The sequence below is a fragment of the Globicephala melas genome, chromosome 19, assembly GCF_963455315.2.
Source record: "Globicephala melas chromosome 19, mGloMel1.2, whole genome shotgun sequence".
NCBI classification, from domain to species: domain Eukaryota; kingdom Metazoa; phylum Chordata; class Mammalia; order Artiodactyla; family Delphinidae; genus Globicephala; species Globicephala melas.
This window is the reverse complement of record NC_083332.1, coordinates 61,223,378-61,241,591: the sequence shown is the minus strand read 5'-3', so window position 1 is coordinate 61,241,591 and position 18,214 is coordinate 61,223,378. Positions and strand designations below refer to the sequence as shown.

Here is an 18,214-nt window from a genome sequence, read left to right as displayed (position 1 = left end):
CCCACAAGGGGGAGGGAGGCGTCAAAGGTCACCAGAGCCACCGACGAGCACTCCCGATGGCCAAAGCTGGGACAGCGTGAGGCCAGTGCCTGAAGGGGCAGACGCTCCCTGGGACGTAGCGCGCGACTTCTGCTCCCTGAGCGGGGCTGGCACAGGGGCCGGGGAGGACAGCGCCTGCGCAGAGGCCAGGCCTGCCGCCGCTCAGCCCCGTGACCCGCCTCCAGGCCACACAGACAGGCCACGCCGTGCTGCACCCCAGCAGAGGCGGTGGGAGGCCTTCACCTCTGCAACCGTCCTCCCCAAGCCACCAGGGGCACCCCACGAGACACCTGACCAGCACCCCCAAAAGCCATACAGACAAGGGGCTGAGTAAGTGCCGCAGGCCAGGAGCCCGAGGAGACTCAGCAACTGAATGTCACGTGGACCTACAGTGAAGAGAGAATATTATACAAATAAACTCCAGAGTTTCAACAAACAGGAAACCTCCTGAGGGACACAAATCAAACAATACCGTCTCAAGAAGTTCCACGTTTATTAAAGTTCTGCATTTATTAAAGAGATTGAATTCAAAATTAAAACCTAGGCCAGATGTCTTCACTGGCAAACTCTACCAGATAGTTAAGGAGGAAATGAAACTAATCCTATAGAAACACTTTCAGAAAACAGACGATGGGGCTTCCCTGGTGGCGCAGTGGTTGAGAATCCGCCTGCCAATGCAGGGGACACGGGTTCGAGCCCTGGTCCGGGAAGATCCCACATGCCTCAGAGCAACTAAGCCTGTGTGCCACAACTACTGAGCCTGCGCTCTAGAGTCTGTGAGCCACAACTACTGAGCCCATGTGCCACAACTACTGAAGCCCGTGCGCCTAGAGCCCGTGCTCCGCAACAAGAGAAGCCACCGCAATGAGAAGCCCGTGCACCACAATGAAGAGTAGCCCCCGCTCGCCGCAACTAGAGAAAGCCTGCGTGCAGTAACAAAGACCCAACGCAACCAAAAATAAATAAATTAATTAATTAATTACTTCTTTTAAAAAAACGGACAATGAGCTCACCTTCTGAGGCAAGCATTATCCTGATAACAAAACAGATAAAGACACGTCAAGAAAGAAAACTACAGACTAATACAATCCACAAACAGAGATGCAAAAATCCATAACCAGATATTAGCCGTCACTCCAAACACATAAAAAGGGTTCTACCCTACGATCAAGTCAGGCGTATTACGACAGAAATGCAAGGCTGCTTTAGTATCCAAAATCAAGCAGTGTAATTCACCGTAGCAACAGAATCAAGGAGGAAAAGCAAATGTCATCTCAAGTAGGTACATAAAAAGCATGTAAACATTCAACGCCTGCTCAGGACAAAAACTCACAAAATAAGGAATCTAAGGGAACTTCTTCAGCCGGACAAAGAGCAGCTATGAAAAATGTGCAGCTAACATCACACTTAATGGTGAAAGGCTGGTTGCTTTCACTCAAAGACCAGAAATAAGGTAAAAATATTTTTTAAAAAGTATACACTGAAATGGAGATCACAGTCAGTGCGGCAAAGTAAGAAAAGGTACAGAACTTTGATAGGAAGTAAAACTTTTTAAAAACCCTACTGAAAAGCTACTAAAACAAGTGAATTTAGAAATAATTCAGGATAAAGGTCAGCAGAGAAAAGTCTACTGTATTTCTATATACTGCCAATGAACACGCAGAAGTTAAAATTTAAAACACAATACCATGTATTAGAGCATCTAAAAGTGTGAAGTACTTAGAGATAAATTTAACAAATGCATGTAAGAGCTTTACAATGAAAACTACACGACACTGCTGAGAGGGATCAAAGACCTGCGAACATGGAGAGGTGTACCTTGTGCGTGGATCAGAAGACTCAATGGTGTAAGGACGGCAGTTCTCTCCAGATGGTCTTCAGATTCAACACAACCCCAATCATGAGGCATGAGTTATCCTAAAACTAGAGAAGTGCTCCAAACTATGAGAACGTGCATCATCTATTAAAACTTCTGACTATACCTGCTTTGGTTATTAGACTGCATCTCTAATCTGCAGTCATGAGGTTAACAATCCCCTAAATTGTATGTATGTAAACTGTATGTTTTCTTTGATCTGTAGCCCTGACACGTACAGGGTATCAGGATTAGGCCCCCAGAAGTGTGCAGCTGTGAAAGGTAACCCACACCAGTCAGGAAAAGAAGTCATACGTACACAAAATTAAACGGAAATCGCAAAATGCAAAATTCGATAAGGAAAGGATGAAGCAAATCCCTCATGGCTAAAACCAAACCATTTCTTCACAATTCAAACAACCCTATCTTGTCACAGTCCAAAGCCTATGAAATGCTGTACTTTCGACCTTAAACTCTGAACGATATGACTACCCAGAGACGCTGGGGCTACAATGCCGGAACCGAGACGCCCAGAAGGAGGCCCCTCTCTACCCAGGAGCCATGAGGGCTCAAAAAACCAGAACAGCCAGTCCATAAACATCCATCAACATTTTTACTTTTTTAAAAAGACCCTCTGGGAAATAAAACAAAGAATCAGCAACCAGCGTATTAGAGGGAATTTAAATAATTTAATAATTTAAATAACTTTTTGATCAAATAGTTCAATTCTCTGTGGGTGAATAACCAGCTTAGAGGAAAAGAAAGAAGAAAACTTTCCCCTTACACGTAAACTTTCATCTTACATGACACATCTCTCTGAAAGAAAAACTTTAAAAGAAATCACTTTTTTTTCTTTTTTTCAGTTTTGAGTATTAAAAGAAGACTCTCGGGACTGCCCTGGTGGTCCATTGGGTAAGACCCCACGCTCCCAATGCAGGGGGCCTGGGTTCGATCCCTGGTCAGGGAACTAGATCCCACATGCATGCCACAACTAAGAGCCCGCATGCCGCAACTAAGAATCCACATGCCGCAACGAAGAAGCCCGCAGGCTGCAACTAAGAGCCCTCGTGCCACAACTAAAAGATCCCACATGCCTCAACGAGGACCCGTGTGCTGCAACTAAGACCCGGCGCAGCTGAAATAAATAAATAACTATTAAGGGGGGGAAAAGAAGCCTCTGATTCATTACAATTGTTTTAAAATTATAGGAACACACTAAAGCTTTAAAAGAAATGTTTAAGCTTTTAAAGCTAAAAATTTGTTATATGTCAATAATATCTCAATAAATAAACCATTTGTACATTAAAAAATAAAGAAAAGAGGGACTTCCCTGGTGGTGCAGTGGTTAAGAATCTGCCTTCCAATGTAGGGGACGTGGGTTTGATCCCTGGTTGGGGAACTAAGATCCCACATGCTGCAGGGCAACTGCTAAGCCGGCATGCTCTGGAGCCCATGCACCACAACTACTGAGCCCACGTGCTCTGGAGCCCGTGTGCCAAAACTAGAGAGACGCCCGCACGCCACAATGAAGAGCCCGCACGCCACAACTAAGACCAGAAAAATAAATATATATATATATATGTATATGTATATATAAAACAAAAAAAGAATAAAAATCAATTGTTTTAAAAGAAACACAAGCATTTTTCTAGTTAATCAGTATGTTCAGTTCATGAAAACAAACAAACCTGAACCAGCTGGCTTGGAGTCACTCTCGGTAAGTCTGGCTCCACAGGACCCCGCTGGGCAGCAGGGACAGGTCCCTGAGTCCCCACACTGCACATGGGCACTTGCACTGGCCTTCCAGAGGGCATCTACCAGGACAGCAACCCAGGTGGGCCTGCACCCCAGGCTCAGCTCGGTCCTACCTACTGCCGTCCTTCAAGTGGCTGTGCCTGGCCTCAAAGCTCAGAAAATGGGGTTTTACATTAATCCAGATAAACGTCCCCATCCACACACTTGATCCCATCACGCCACGCAATTCAATGGAGGCTGCTGAAATGCTCACGGGGGCACGTGAAGGGTGAGCTGCCACGTACTGAGCTGTGCAGCTCGTCACAGAAAGCTTCGGCGCCTGCCCCTTCCAATGCCAGCACGACACAGCTTTAGGGTTGAAACCTCACATGGCTACACCTAGGATCACAATGAGGCAAAATCCAACAAGGAGGAAAGGAAGCAGTCACCCGAAAGAAGCCAAGTCCATTTTTCTTTTTCCCAAGTAGAACACCATTGCTGAATGAAAGCCCATCCAAGTAAACTTACAAACATGTTTATTACAATGATTAAGCTTTAGCATCAAAGAAAAAGGTTTTCTCTCTTTCTTTCTCTTCTTTTTTCTTGAATTTATTTAAAGGATCTCATTCAGGCGTAGAATCTGAAAAATCTGGATCCAAAATGCCAAATAGGGTTGGCAGCAGTCCACTGCCCTCTGTGCTCTGGGAATTCAAGAGAATAAATAAATAATTCTCAGAGCTGAGAGCAAAGTCTAGTCCAGGCCAGTTTTAATTAGAAATAACCCACAGGCGAGTGGATTTCGGTGCGTCCCACAGCTGCTGGACTGCTCGGGGCCAGGTGCGGCCTCTCCGAGTGGAGGGGCCAGTGACGCTGCAGTGGACAACTCGTCACCCACCATCCAGAGGCCTCGTCACAGCCGACAAGCCCCTCAGGGTCGTCCTCGTTTGTCCTGGGAGATGACAGACTTCCCAACAACACTCACGCCAGCGCCAAGTGGCCTAAGGAATCTTAAGTTATTTTCTAAAGCACATGACCCGGATATAAAATAATGTGGGATTTATGTGCTTCTAACTGTTATTTTAGCGTCTGAGTCACAAAGTACTTGTAGAAGTACTTTATTACTCGGAATGTTAACCGACCTCTCATTGTTTTTTGGAGACTTCCTTTTCTGTGTTCTACTACCCACACTTAAGACACACGTTTCTCATTTACTTATGTGCTTATAAATTAGTCATTTTCTAACTTAAATATACACTTTTTTCATTGATATACTAGGGTTGAATTCTTGACCTTTACTTCTGCCCAAATTTTCTTGTTAACAGCTTTCGATTACTGGTAATTTTTATTTCTCATTTTTAGAACATTCATGGAGGGAAATGCCAGACTTAGTATCTTCTTTGAAAATCATTCATAAACAACCTATTCTAAACTATGTCTAAGAAAACAAAGGAGTGACCTTTCCTTCTATTACTCTAACATTAACTTGTATAAGTAATGGTTTTGTTAACGATAGTAATGAATCTGCCGCCAACATACAATAAGTGTATTCTATAATGGGTTGACTTTATGTCACGATACAATCCTTTAAAACCAGAAGAGCTAACTGAGCTGGATTAACTAGATTACACACCTGAGTCTGTATTAGAAAACTTTACTCTGATTTCACCACTTGTCAATGCACACGGAGGTCTCTCCACGATGACAGCTTCTCCCCAGCGGAGGGAAGCGCTCTGGGTTTCCTGAACGGGAGAGTCGCTAACACGCCCCACGAGCCCCGCCGTCACCGGAATGCTGGAGAGAGAAGGGGCCTCCCTGCAGTCTGGAAGTGCCTTCCCCCAAGCAGCCATCAGCGCCATCGTCAGACGGGACGTGGCCCACGAGTCAGGCCGCGCTCAGCAGCAGGCCGGGCGTGGCCATGGCGGGTCCATCACTGGCCTGCAGGAGAGGACAGGGCTGGTGGTCCCTGCAGACCTGCCCCTCTCCCCCATCCTCCTTCTGAAAACGGGCAGACTGGAAACAGCACAACTCTATGACTCAGCCCGGTCACCCCATGGTGTCAAACGAGGACAACCTGCCCGCCGAGGTCCGTCCTCCCCCCTGGACCTGACACCCAGGGAAGCCCCAAACGAGCGGCCTCAGGGTCCAAGCACAGCTGCAGCGCCACCTGCAGCCCCGAGGACCCGTCCTCGTCCGCCCAACCTCATGGAACGGCCACAAACCACCGACGGTGCAGTATGAGCAGCACATCCCTGGGTCCTGAAGACGACCTCTTCCCGACACAGGTGACAAAGTGACACACCACCACAAGAGCCATCCTTACTCAGGGCAGGAAGCCTGTCTCACTCTCGCCTCACCTCTCAGAGCAACAGTCCTCGAGGGCGGGGCCCGGGGGCGCACTTGGTTATACCTGAGACCCCACGGGTTTGGCAGGCAGAGCCAAGGAGGCTGCCAGCCTTCACGGCATGAGACAGCCTCCCCGACAGAAACCTTTCCCACACAGATCCCATAGGTCCCATTCATGGGCGTGAACAACATGCTTCTAACTCTCTGAGCCCAGAATCTTACTCCATTCTACACTCATACACAAAGTATTTTTGGATAGTTTCAACGTAAGGTGAATTTTCCTGGAATTTCACTATTGTTTGAGTCTAGAAAAAACTACACTTTGCTTTATGTGAAACTTCATCAAGAACTGCTCATTTTGAAATATTCCACCACCAACTGGTATCTGAGTCCCAGGGTGACAGCCCTCCCAGCTGCCAGCTCTGACATGGGAGGTTTGGTCCTATTCACTAACTCCTTATGTAGTTCCCCCAGCCTTTTCCATATCAAAATATATGTTATTTTATTATACATGACCATCCTTTTATTTCTCCTTACATTATTATTAAGACATTACATTAGTTTTTAAATTACATTTTCTAAACATTGCATTTTAGGATATGAGGGCATTACAAAAAAATTATTCTTTAAAAAAGGCACTGGCTGGGACTTCCCTGGTGGCGCAGTGGTTAATACTCCGCGCTCCCAATGCAGGGGGCCCGGGTTCGATCCCTGGTCAAGGAACTAGATCCCACATGCATGCCACAACTAAGGAGCCCGCCTGCTGCAACTAAGATCCAGCACAACCAAATAAATAAATAAATAAGTAAATGGACAACCAGCTTCTTCAAAAAACAAAAAAAGGTACTGGTCCTGGTAGGTCTGAGCCTCACTGCCTGCAGAGAGGACACACTCCACAAATGTTCACTGGGAGAAAAGATACGGCTGACCCATCAGGACAAGGTATAAACACAGGGTGAATCACCACGGACCAACAGGCCTTCCCTTTGGGGACAGAGACCCCTGGGGCCCCCCACCCCGGCTGGAGAGCAGCTTTCGGGGCCACGCAGGGTCTCCAACACCCCAGGACACTTCTGAGAGTTAAAGGAGGCCCACACTGCAGGCGTCATCCACGGCTGTCCCAGGCAGACCAGGACAGGCAGCCACCTTGACACGAGGCACATACTTGAGCACCCTCCTCAATCCCACGTGCCCCAGGGCACACGTGCGTGGACCTGCAGATGCGGCAGCAGCCTGGCCGTGGCTCCCCCTCCTCTGAGCCCCACCACCCTCCTCCGCAGACACACGGGAGAGAGGCAGCAGTTGGCCCAGAGAGCCACGACAAGACCCTCAGTAAAAGCCCCGAGCTCTGGTCAAGCGCAAAGACAAGTGTTGCCATCGTCACACTGAGATTTCCTCGTAGCCCACCGTGGGCAAGGATAAAAACACCAGTGGAGGGCTTCCCTGGTGGCGCAGTGGTTGAGAGTCCGCCTGCCGATGCAGGGGACACGGGTTCGTGCCCCGGTCCGGGAAGATCCCACATGCCGCAGAGCGGCTGGGCCCGTGAGCCATGGCTGCTGAGCCTGCGCGTCCGGAGCCTGTGCTCCGCAACGGGAGAGGCCACAACAGTGAGAGGCCCACGTACCGCCAAAAAAAAAAAAAACACCAGTGGAACTGATGGAAGGAGCCGCCCACGACCTGAGCTTCCGCTCATCTCAGCAGAGCCCATGACGGTGCCCTGGACCAAGGACAGGCAAACAGGTCAGAGACAGAGACACCCTTCCCATCGGCCCACACTCTCCAGAAGCTTTGATTCAAACGGCACCTGAACTACTACACGTCACTACCGTTAGGCTCTAGATAGAAAAACAAAATACAGGCACAATAAAAACTATAGACACGAATGGAAAGTTTGATATACTCAAGTGGAATGTATAAAAAGCTACCTATGGGGCTTCCCTGGTGGCGCAGTGGTTGAGAGTCCGCCTGCCGATGCAGGGGACATGGGTTTGTGCCCCGGTCCGGGAGGATCCCACATGCCGCGGAGCGGCTGGGCCCGTGAGCCATGGCCGCTGAGCCTGTGCGTCCGGAGCCTGTGCTCCGCAACGGGACAGGCCACAACAGTGAGAGGTCCGCGTACCGCAAAAAAAAAAAAAGCTACCTATGAAGAAAAAATTCTCTCAAGACTAGCCAGATGGAACAGAAAAAAAAGAGAAGAAACGAACGTACAGCTTCAAAGCTCCGGTGGGCCAGTTCCAAAGGAGAGATGCACCAGCCTGGCTTATGTCAAAATAAAACTGTGAGGACGACCCCAGCCGCCCCACAGAGGCCCCGTGTTTCCTTCCAGTCTGACTAGGATCCCTCCCTGAGAGCACCAGGGGGCATGGGCCCGGGGAGGAGGTTCTTACCATCGCACTTTGTTGCAGGTCTGGGTGGCGCCGAGAGGAGAGCCCGCCACCATGGGCACCTGGATGGGGCTGTGCTGCTTGTTGGTGACCAGATCCAGTTTCTCTTCCAGTGATTTACATGTGGCCTCCAGAGCCTGCAGCTTGGCTTCAATGCTATCCAATCGCAAGCAGATTGTCTGGTTAATGGAATACAGGAATGACTGCAAGTGAAAAAAAGGAAAGCTTCAGGAAGGGCATCCTGAACTCCAAGGAGATAATTCCAAGGAACATCAAACAGTTATTTCCCAGACTCAGCTGTATCTATTCCCACAGAACGATCCTCGCACTTCAGCTCTTTAGTTATAAGCCAGAAGCATTTCACTAGACAAGCTCGACCTTGTGCACTCACAATGTGACTACTTAATCGGGCTCTTCTCTGTGTAGTTGCGATTCTTAGTTACACTTAAGTCCGTATAACACAAGATGTAAGTGGACGTTACAACGCAAGTTTCTATTAATCAGTAAACTTACACATAAAACTGGTCAAATTCTACAATGAAAACAGATGACATCCAACATCAAAACGGCCCGGAAACCGCCTGCTCGCGTTACACTCGCCCGAGCCCCACCCCCAAGATGAAATGCGTCAATGACTCTCCTGCGCGTGGGAGCAGCACGCCTGCCACCTAGTGGCCACAGAAAGAGCAGCCTCGCCTTCCACTGCTGCCATCCAAGTCCCGCCGACCACAGGGACGTGTGTGGCTCCAAAGGCAAGGAATGGCTCAGACAAACACCGGACAGGAAGCTCGCCCCCTCCCACGGCGGCTGCTCCTGCCCTGAGTCGGCAAGGGCACAGAGGGAAGCAGGCTGCTGCCCCCGCTGGCCTCACCAGCTGATACTGGGAAACGGGCGCCAGCCCGGAGCAAGCCCCTGGGGCATCCAACCGCCCAGCTCAGCAGTGAGGGGGGCAGGGGGGGCAGCAGCTGAAATAGTGAAGAGCTCGTATTTTACCTTGTCTCTCTCCTTTTCTGCCCTTGACTTCAAAGGGAAAAATGCCCAGAGTGCCAGTCACATCAGCAGGAAGGGGACAGACCGCGGAGAGCAGACGGGCACAGGGGCCATTCGGAGCAGACCGGGACCCCAGCGCACGGAGGGGGCGGCACGGAGGCCGGCCCCTCTGCCCACTGGCCGCGGCTGACCCACTCCGGCGGCCGCTCCCCTTCCTCACGGGAGGTGACCCCACAGCTAGAGCCACGTGGTCCATCACACCGTGCGGCTGGAGTCAAGGCCCAGGAGGCGGGGAAAATGGATACTCTTATTCAGTGCTTTGAACAGACTGAGTTGATCTTCTGAAGAAATTAAACACATCTGTCTAACTGCCCGGTCTGTACGGCAGTAAGGGCAGCAGTGGGGTAAATAAAACCCACACACTGTCCCAACAACCTGCTGTGTCTCAAGCAATCACCCCCCTGACAAGTCCCATCGCGGGAGAGCTGACACATACGGGAGAGGGCTAAATCCCACACCCTCCGCTGACTCCCCCGCAGGAGCACGGGCCGTGGAGGCACGGCAGGCCGCGCCAGGGTCATATGGAGACACAGCGCGGGCGGCCCATCCCCTGAGAGTGACATCGAGGCAGCGCCCGAGGCCCACCCTGACCTAAGACGTCGCGACAACCACTAGCCGCTGGCTGAAGTCTTGAGATCAAATCACCGATGACCCCACTATTTTTTATAATTTGAAGACGTCAACCATGCGGCTCCCAAATTCCCTAAACACAGTGAAACCTCCTCGTCTTAATTCTGAATTAGAAGTGATTCTGCCTGGAGTTTGGACAAACATCACTGTTAATACACTAATAACACAACTTCACAAATTAATAAAACAAAGAAAGGCAGAGAATAGTACTTTTAAATAAGTCTTCTATATACAAGGGATATTAACCAAAAATCATCCAAATCTATTCCTTTTAAAGAGCTCTGAGCAACCTAAGTGTCCAGCGACAGATGAATGGATAAAGAAGATGTGGCACATATATACAATGGAATATTACTCAGCCATAAAAGGAAACGAAATTGAGTTATCTGTAGTGAGGTGAATGGACCTAGAGTCTGTCATACAGAGTGAAGTCAGTCAGAAAGAGAAAAACAAATACAGTATGCTAACACATATATATGGAATCTAAAAAAAAAAAGGTCATGAAGAACCTAGGGGTAAGACAGGAATAAAGACACAGACATAGAGAATGGACTTGAGGACACAGGGAGGGGGAAGCTGGGGCAAAGTCCGGGAGTGGCATGGACATATATACACCACCGAATGTAAAATGGATAGCTAGTGGGAAGCAGCTGCATAGCACAGGGAGATCGGTTCAGTGCTTTGTGACCACCTAGAGGGGTGGGATAGGGAGGGTGGGAGGGAGACACAAGAGGGAGGAGATATGGGGATATATGTTTATGTATAGCTGATTCACTTTGTTGTACAACAGAAACTAACACAGCATTGTGAAGCAATTATACTCCAATAAAGATATATTAAAAAATTAAATTAACCAATTTAAAGTGAAAAAAAAAATAAAGAGCTCTGGCAATCTGGTGAGCACACTTTTCCTAGCACACGGGTGCCGGGTTCAAGCCGGGGCCCGAGGCCCTGCTCGCCAACCAGGGGACGGGGCTGAGGCGGGGGCGCTTTCACTGCACCTTATCCACATCTGACTGCTGTACTGTTTACCACACACGCCTCTTTTGTGATAAAATTATAACTGCACTTTATTTTAAGACATAATGTGGGGTTACTGAAGCAGCGGCCCTCTATCCATTAGTATGAAATAGAAATTTAACTGAATGTGTCTTTAAACCACGCCACGTATCTTTAAGCTCACGCTGCTTCTCCTTGTTAAAAAGATGAGCCAGATGTTTCTAAACACAGCCCTACAGAAGCAGACGGCATAGGAGAAGTCGCTTTGGTTCTCTGCACTGCTGTCCTAACTTCTCACAAGTGCTGGTGTTTATCTCCGTGGCTCTGCAAACTGCAGACCAAACAAGCAAACCCAAGAACCAGCCATCACCCACGACTGACTCTGTGGTTTCCCAGACCCCATCCAGCAAACTTTAAAATTCAGGTGACTTAAACGATAGGCACCAAAGTGCTTCATCACTAGTAGAAAATATTCGCCACAGGAATTGTGCACTTTCCCTCCGTGCACGATAGGTCCACGGGTCTACGGAGGACGAGGCCTCATGTGGCAGCGATCCCAGTTAAACCATGTGATTCTTCAAGGGAAAACGTCATGCCTTTATGCATTCGTGGGGGGTTGAACAGTGACTCCCAGAAATGATACGTCTACATCCTAACCCCCAGAACCTACAAACGTGGCCTTTCTTGGAAACAGTATCTTTCCAAACGTAATCAAATTAAGATGAGGTCATCCTAGGTTAGGGTGGCCCTAAATCCAATGAGACTGCCCTTATAAGAGACAGAAAAGGAGAGACACAGACAGGGAGGAGAGGCCACGTGAAGACGGAGGCAGATACTAGAGGGAAGCGGCCACGAGGCAAGGGACGCCTGGGGCCCCCAGGAGCTGAAAGAGGCAAGAGGGACACTCCCCCAGAGCCTCTACAGGGAACTCAGCCCTGGTGACAAACTGATTTCAAACTTCTGGCCTCCAGGACTGTGAGAGAGTAAATTTCTATTGTTTTAGGTGCTCCCCGCTCTGCCCCGCATTGTGATAATTCGTTATGGCAGCCCCACATAAGATACAAACAAAAACATACATTAATATTTTTACCTTGATAGAAGGATCCTGGCAATTGATCTCTAGTCGCTGACGTTTCAAAGCTGGTTCATCTTCGTCTGTCACTACATGATTCTCCAGTACAACTGAAAATTAAAGGCAGAGACAAAAACACTTTAATTCAAAAAGTTTTACAGAGCTGTTTAATATTAAGACAGGAAACAGTTCTGACACCTGAAGTGTAGAGGGGTCACCTTGAGGTGACATGAGAAATGGCACAACCTGCTTCATATTTTACTTTTTACAGGTTTAACTTAAAATTCTCAGTCAGGCAGAAAACAGGATCTCTCCCTAATCTCAAGAAAAACTGAGATACCGGATAAATTTTTTCACTAATGCGCCACTGAGTTGACCCCCACACCGAGACAGCAGGCTTTTCACTCAACGCTCTATCCGGCTTCCCTTTTCTGATAGAATCCAATCGCTAATAATGATTTCTTCCCGACTTTAAAATAAAGTCTTGTCAGCCGGCCACCTCATTCCAAAATCAAAGCCACTCTCTGAATATTACATTTTCTGAGGTGCTAATCATCAAACTTGTCTCCAACGTAACACGCTAAGTTACAGGGAAAGCTGCTTCCCCGGCCAGTGTGGCTGAAATCAAGGCCTCCCACCAGCACCTTCCAAGGGGTCTTCAGGGCTTCTCCACGGATGAGCAACTTGGCCCAAGTTCAAGGCCAGCACCACATGGTCCCAAACCCGGTGCCTTTACACCTGTATGTGCCAGGTGATTCGTCGCAAAACTCTAAAGTGTAAAGACGCTGAACAGACCTGCGACTCTAACGTGAACCGTTCAGGGGTCCCAGGCGAGACCAGTAAGCTGGTTTCCAGAGCTAAGTTGTCACCCAAAGCTCTACCTCACAGAAACCAGCCACGGGCCAACGATGCCAGAAGCATCCTGCTTACCAGAGGGCCCTGCATAGTACACTGTGTCTCCACACCTCAAACACCTCCATGAAATGTGTGGGAATGAATTGTCATTAAGGTAAAAAAGGAAAAATCCGTGGCTACAAGTGCAAAACACAGGTTCTCAGAACCTTCATCGAAGCCTACCTACTCCCACTGGACGCTGGTAATTAAGAAAGGACTGGGAGGACGGGGAGACTCCGGCAACCGCTAGTCTGATCCTTTTAACTTGCTGAAATCCAGTCCAGAGAGGTTAAGCGACTTGACCAGGGTCACACAGCTGGTTTCCTGTAACTACAGGAAGGAGACTCCGAGCCCTTGGCAGAGCGAAGCACCTCAGGCTGTAAGCAAAGGGCAGCAGAGCAGATGAGGGAAAGGAGACACAGCCCGTGGCGGGGACAGGGGCACACACCTGGGTTCCGGCGCTCACTTTCTACGGGCCGCGGGGCTGCTAGTTTACTTTCTTCTTGGTCCTTTCTTACTTTGTTTTTTATCATTCTGCATGCATTACTTTTAAAATTAGACAAAAGAACTCAGTGTTCATTTTAAAGCCATCACGATCACCTGCAATGACAGGCCCGATGAAATTTACAATCGTACGTGTGTGGAGATGGGCAAAGAGACTGCAGCCATGTGGTGAGAGAGTGCAAAGTCACAAGAACCTAAGCATTTTGATTTTAAATGGAAATCAGAAAAAAACGGAAGGACGTACATGCCAATAATTTAAAAGCAGTTCTATCACTAGGATTATGGGAAACTTTTATTTCTTCTACTGGCTTGACTATACGGTTTAAGTTTTACAAAGTTCACATTTCAGAAATGAGGAAAAAAATCATCTCAATCTTAAATCCACTCAGGACAATCGTGTGGGATGCAGCACAGTGCTTGCCGGTGTTGGGGGAGCCCTCTGGGGCCAGAGATGGCAGGCCTCCTGTCTACGGAGGCCTCAGGGAGCCCTGCACACAGTAGGTGTTCACTACACAGCCACAGCTATACTTCCCAGTTAGTTAAGGAACCCACATGGAACACCACCAGGATCAGAAGTGACTTCTCTAACCCTTCCTTGGACTGTAATCTACAGAGAGAGAATTTAATTGGGAAGTAAACTGTCAGAATGTTAATAGTTCTAAAAATGCTTAAAATCTATATAACTGGAATATTTTTCTTCTACAGCATTGCAGTGTGAGTGTTTTCTAAAGAAACCGTCATCCACCCACCAAAATATGAACAGCTGTTTTTAAAATCGTGATGTACAGTGACAGCGCTGCGTTTTTTCTAGTTCACTGGTCTCTGAGGCGTGGTGCTAAATGAGGTCAAGTCTTCACATTCTCGCTCTAAACAAACTGGTTCACTTTCACAGAGAAAACTGGGGTTAAACAGCTACATTCAGACACCCTGACTTGGCTCAAGGATCTGGCAGGTCTTGATCTTGCCAGTTACCAGGTGACAGTGCTTCTCATAAACAACTCAGAGGCAAAATGACAAAAACTGACTAAAGAATAGCGTTCGTGAAAGGGTGCCCCAATCTCTTTGTGGCTGCTTGTTCAATCCCCAAATCACATGCTACCCACCCTTCCATATATAACTAATTTCCCAGTGAAGCTTTCTCAACTAACACAGCAAAGAGATCACACAAGATAGACATCGTCATACTTTCTTATGAGATTTCTGAAAATTCTCTTTTCTGTGGGGAAAAAAGTTAGCATTTCAACTCTACTATTCCAGAAAGAATAACCAGACAACCAAAACACTATGTGATTTAATTGTATATGCTTGTTATTTCAAACTTAACAGAAATATAAAACTTTACGAAAAAAAAAAAAGGAGGACCCTTACTAAGAAATCTTTTTATAAAATAAAGTGCTAACAAAGTATTTCATAGGTGAAGTAGTTCAAGATGAAGTTCTTGAAATTTAGGGTTTCCCTTATAACGTGTCTAATATCTAGTTAAGGTTCCAAAGTAGATGGGTGCCTTTAACGTGACTAAGGAAAATTACCAGCCCTGGCAAAAGGGCAGGAAAGTCACCTCACAGAATAATCGGATAAAATGTGTCTTACCAAAACTCTGAACATACACAGCAGTTCAGCTTCTGGGAACGTACCCTACGAAAGTATTTGCTGCAGTACGCAGCAAGGACCTTTGTAGCAGGGTGTACTTAAAAGAAAAACAGTGTTAACGATGTTAACAGCGTCCCCAGGGAAGAGGTGGATGAAGGAGGGAGCAGCATGCATGGAACACCTCGCAGGTGTCCACGTGCAGGGCAGACTGTCCACAGCAGCGGAAGAGGCCCAGATGTGACCACAGGGGGCTTTAAAGGGGAGTCAGGGGAGCTGGGGGCAGGGCAGGAAGAGGGGCCGAGGCTGGACAGCCACGTGTGGTGCACAGGTGGGCCGAGGGGAGGCGGAGGGACCACCAGGGTGGGCATGGGGCTGACAGAGCTCACGCGCTCTGGTCCGGGTTTTTCATACGGGGCGCGCACCGCTTTTTCTCTTGCTTTACTGAAGGGAGAGGAAACTTGTGGAAGCGCTTTGGGCTTTTACAGACTCGGGGGAGCGCCGGCTCCCTACTGCCCGCGCTGTGTACCTGGGTGGTCGGGACTCAGCTCCTCCACGGCGATCTGCACCACATCCGCCAGGTCCTGTTCTGACATCATCCAGGACGAGAGGAGAGTGGCCGGTCAATGGGCAGGAATCAGACTCACCAGGCACGGGGTTTCTGTCACCTAAAAACAAAAGCCAGGATAGCGGAGAGGGAGATGAACGATCCTGACCTTGAAATGCTGGAAACTGCTAGCCACGTTCTGTATCCAAGAGGACACCAGAAGCCTGTGGGTTTTTTAAATATAGGGTTCTTCTTGCCCCAAACCACCAAAAGGTTAGTGTCCTTTGAGAACTGAGAAATGGCCCCCAAACATTTCTCGCTGCCTCTGTCCTTCAGCACCAGACTAGTCCCCACCTCGCCAGTCCATTCCCACACCGCCTCCTAAGTCACCTTCCTAAGACAGCTAGAACGCGTCACCCCAAGCCAGACGTCCCCGGGTCCCCTTCTTGCCCACGGAACACGTCCTGTCCCTCGCCTGCCCCTGCCGGCTCTCAGATCCACTAGACACACCACACCCCGGAGAGCACTGAAAACATACCTCCCGAATTTTACCCAAAAGGACCCTTCCGCCAAGGCTGTCCCCTCGCCCCATTTCCACTCCTCGCGGCGCCCTCCCCTCAGGCAGGCAGAGAGCGGCAGCTCCTGGGAGGACTGAGCCCAGCACCGGCCCCCTGCCCCAGCCCGGGGCCTGTCCGCCACCACCCTGCCACCGCCGAGATGGTACCACATCTGCAACACAGTGCGTTCCTTTCTTCCTGATCCTCAAACGCTCTGATCAGGCCTAGACACACCTTCTCCAAGACAGAAATGAGGCCACGTCACCCCAAATAGGACCCATCAACACAGCAGTCTAAATGCAGCACTTGCAGACAGGATGCCTGGAGATCAGGAATCAATGCACCATAACACTTTTATCATTCTACACTTCATATTTTAATTACCTATAAACAAGTATTTATGAAAGAAGTAATGTATCTTCCCCAACTGGACTGCACGTTCCCTGAGGGCGGACAGCGGGCACCCAACTCTACAGCACAGCGCCTGCCCCGCACGTGCCCACCCCCACCATGCCCACACAGGGCAGCTGAATTAAGAGTTTCAGATCACCTAGCCTCAATCAGGAGTCTACTGACAGCTCCTTTAAATGGCTAAGTTCCAAAGGCATAAAATTAAATTCGCAGGTTCCACACGTGTTCGTAAATCCTATAAAGCCAGATTTAAACTCTACAGCTTACACGGTAGCAGCGCCAGGATTTCTTAGGGACAGCTATTTGCAGAAGGAGCCGAGCTCCTCCCTTAAATTTCCCTTCACAAAACGAACGCAACACCTTCATGTAGGTGCAGTCCATCAAATGGCCAAGGTGTGTCACCGCCATTTAGGCACCTCACGCGAGACTGAGGAAAGCACGAAAGCACCAAACGTCCCTTCCAGAGCAGACGCCCATGACAAACAACTGGGTGAGCCCTTCAGAAGTCCAGCTGGGGAGGGGTGGCAGTGACAGACAAACAACTGGGGGGGGACCGCAGAGGCACTGCCAAGCCCGTCAGAAGTCCAGCTGGGGAGGGGTGGCAGTGACAGACAAACAACTGGGGGGGGACCGCAGAGGCACTGCCGAGCCCTTCAGAAGTCCAGCTGGGGAGGGGTGGCAGTGACAGACAAACAACTGGGGGGGGGGCGCCGCAGAGGCACTGCCGCGAGCCCTTTAGAAGTCCAGCTGGGGAGGGATGGCAGTGACAGAGATTTTTAATCTCTCAAATGAGGAGAGCGAACCCAGGTCAGGGTCTGTAACAAGCTGAGAGATCGGGTGTTTCCTGAAGAGCCCCAGAGCATGAGCGAGTGGACAAACCACTGACAGCACGAGGTCCTCAAGGGTGCAGCAAGGAGGAAGCAGGGGTCAGCGAGAAGGAAAAAACGGGTCTGCTTGGGAACAGTGGCTGAACCCAGGAGGTGAGCACCACTGGGGGCAGACAAACGCCAGGGCAGCTGCGGAACGGCCACAGGCCAACATTCTGGGCCACGGACGCTCAAAGACTACTCATCCAAAGCTCCCTCCTGCGCTAAATACACTGGAAAGAAATGACTAGAATAGAATACAAAGCATACAGGACAGGGAGAATGAGAGTCTAATTACGGGGGGGAGAGGAGAACAGCCAGGAGAGCACAAGAAAACAGCTACCACATGTTTTACAACTTTCTAAAAACAACAGAAAATAGAGCTCTAGGACACGGAAATTAGAAAAACTATTCTAAATCTAGCCTTCCTTCCATATATCCAGGAAAATCAATTCCACAGAAAATTAACAAAAGAAAATATTGAGGTCAAATCTCATGCCAAGGTGATATATTTTAAAAGTGAATAGGAGCAAAGTAGCATCACTACAGACAGTTAAAGTATGCTAGAAAGACATGTCCCTAAGAGATGAAAACTCTATCTTAATATTTCAAAACAAACTAATACTCATGAAAGAAATTATATAAGGTATCACTAACCATAAACCAGCATTAGAAAAACTCAGAAATGAGGGGGGAAAACTCAGAAAAGATTAGAAATAAAAGGAGAATAATTTTGGAAATG

At 48.7% G+C, this 18,214-nt stretch overlaps 1 protein-coding gene across 8 annotated transcripts in view; it reads right to left on the bottom strand.

Annotated features, from left to right (window-relative positions):
* The window catches only part of BANP (BTG3 associated nuclear protein), a 104,468-nt gene that overhangs the window by 62,796 nt on the left and 23,458 nt on the right, over nt 1-18,214 (bottom strand). For 6 of the 8 annotated variants that reach the window (XR_009560091.2, XR_009560088.2, XR_009560089.2 and 3 more), the window contains exons 2-4: nt 15,621-15,759; nt 12,125-12,216; nt 8,359-8,558 (exon numbers count right to left, since the gene is read on the bottom strand). Coding sequence is in view for 2 of the 8 variants with exons in the window: in XM_060289269.2 (XP_060145252.1) it covers nt 8,359-8,558; nt 12,125-12,216; nt 15,621-15,690 (362 nt within the window). In the remaining 6 variants the exon portion in view is untranslated. Of the gene's footprint in view, nt 1-3,582; nt 3,882-8,358; nt 8,559-8,868; nt 8,967-12,124; nt 12,217-15,620; nt 15,760-18,214 lie in introns of those variants that run through there. The other 2 variants (XR_009560092.2, XR_011376962.1) reach the window with 2 other exon arrangements.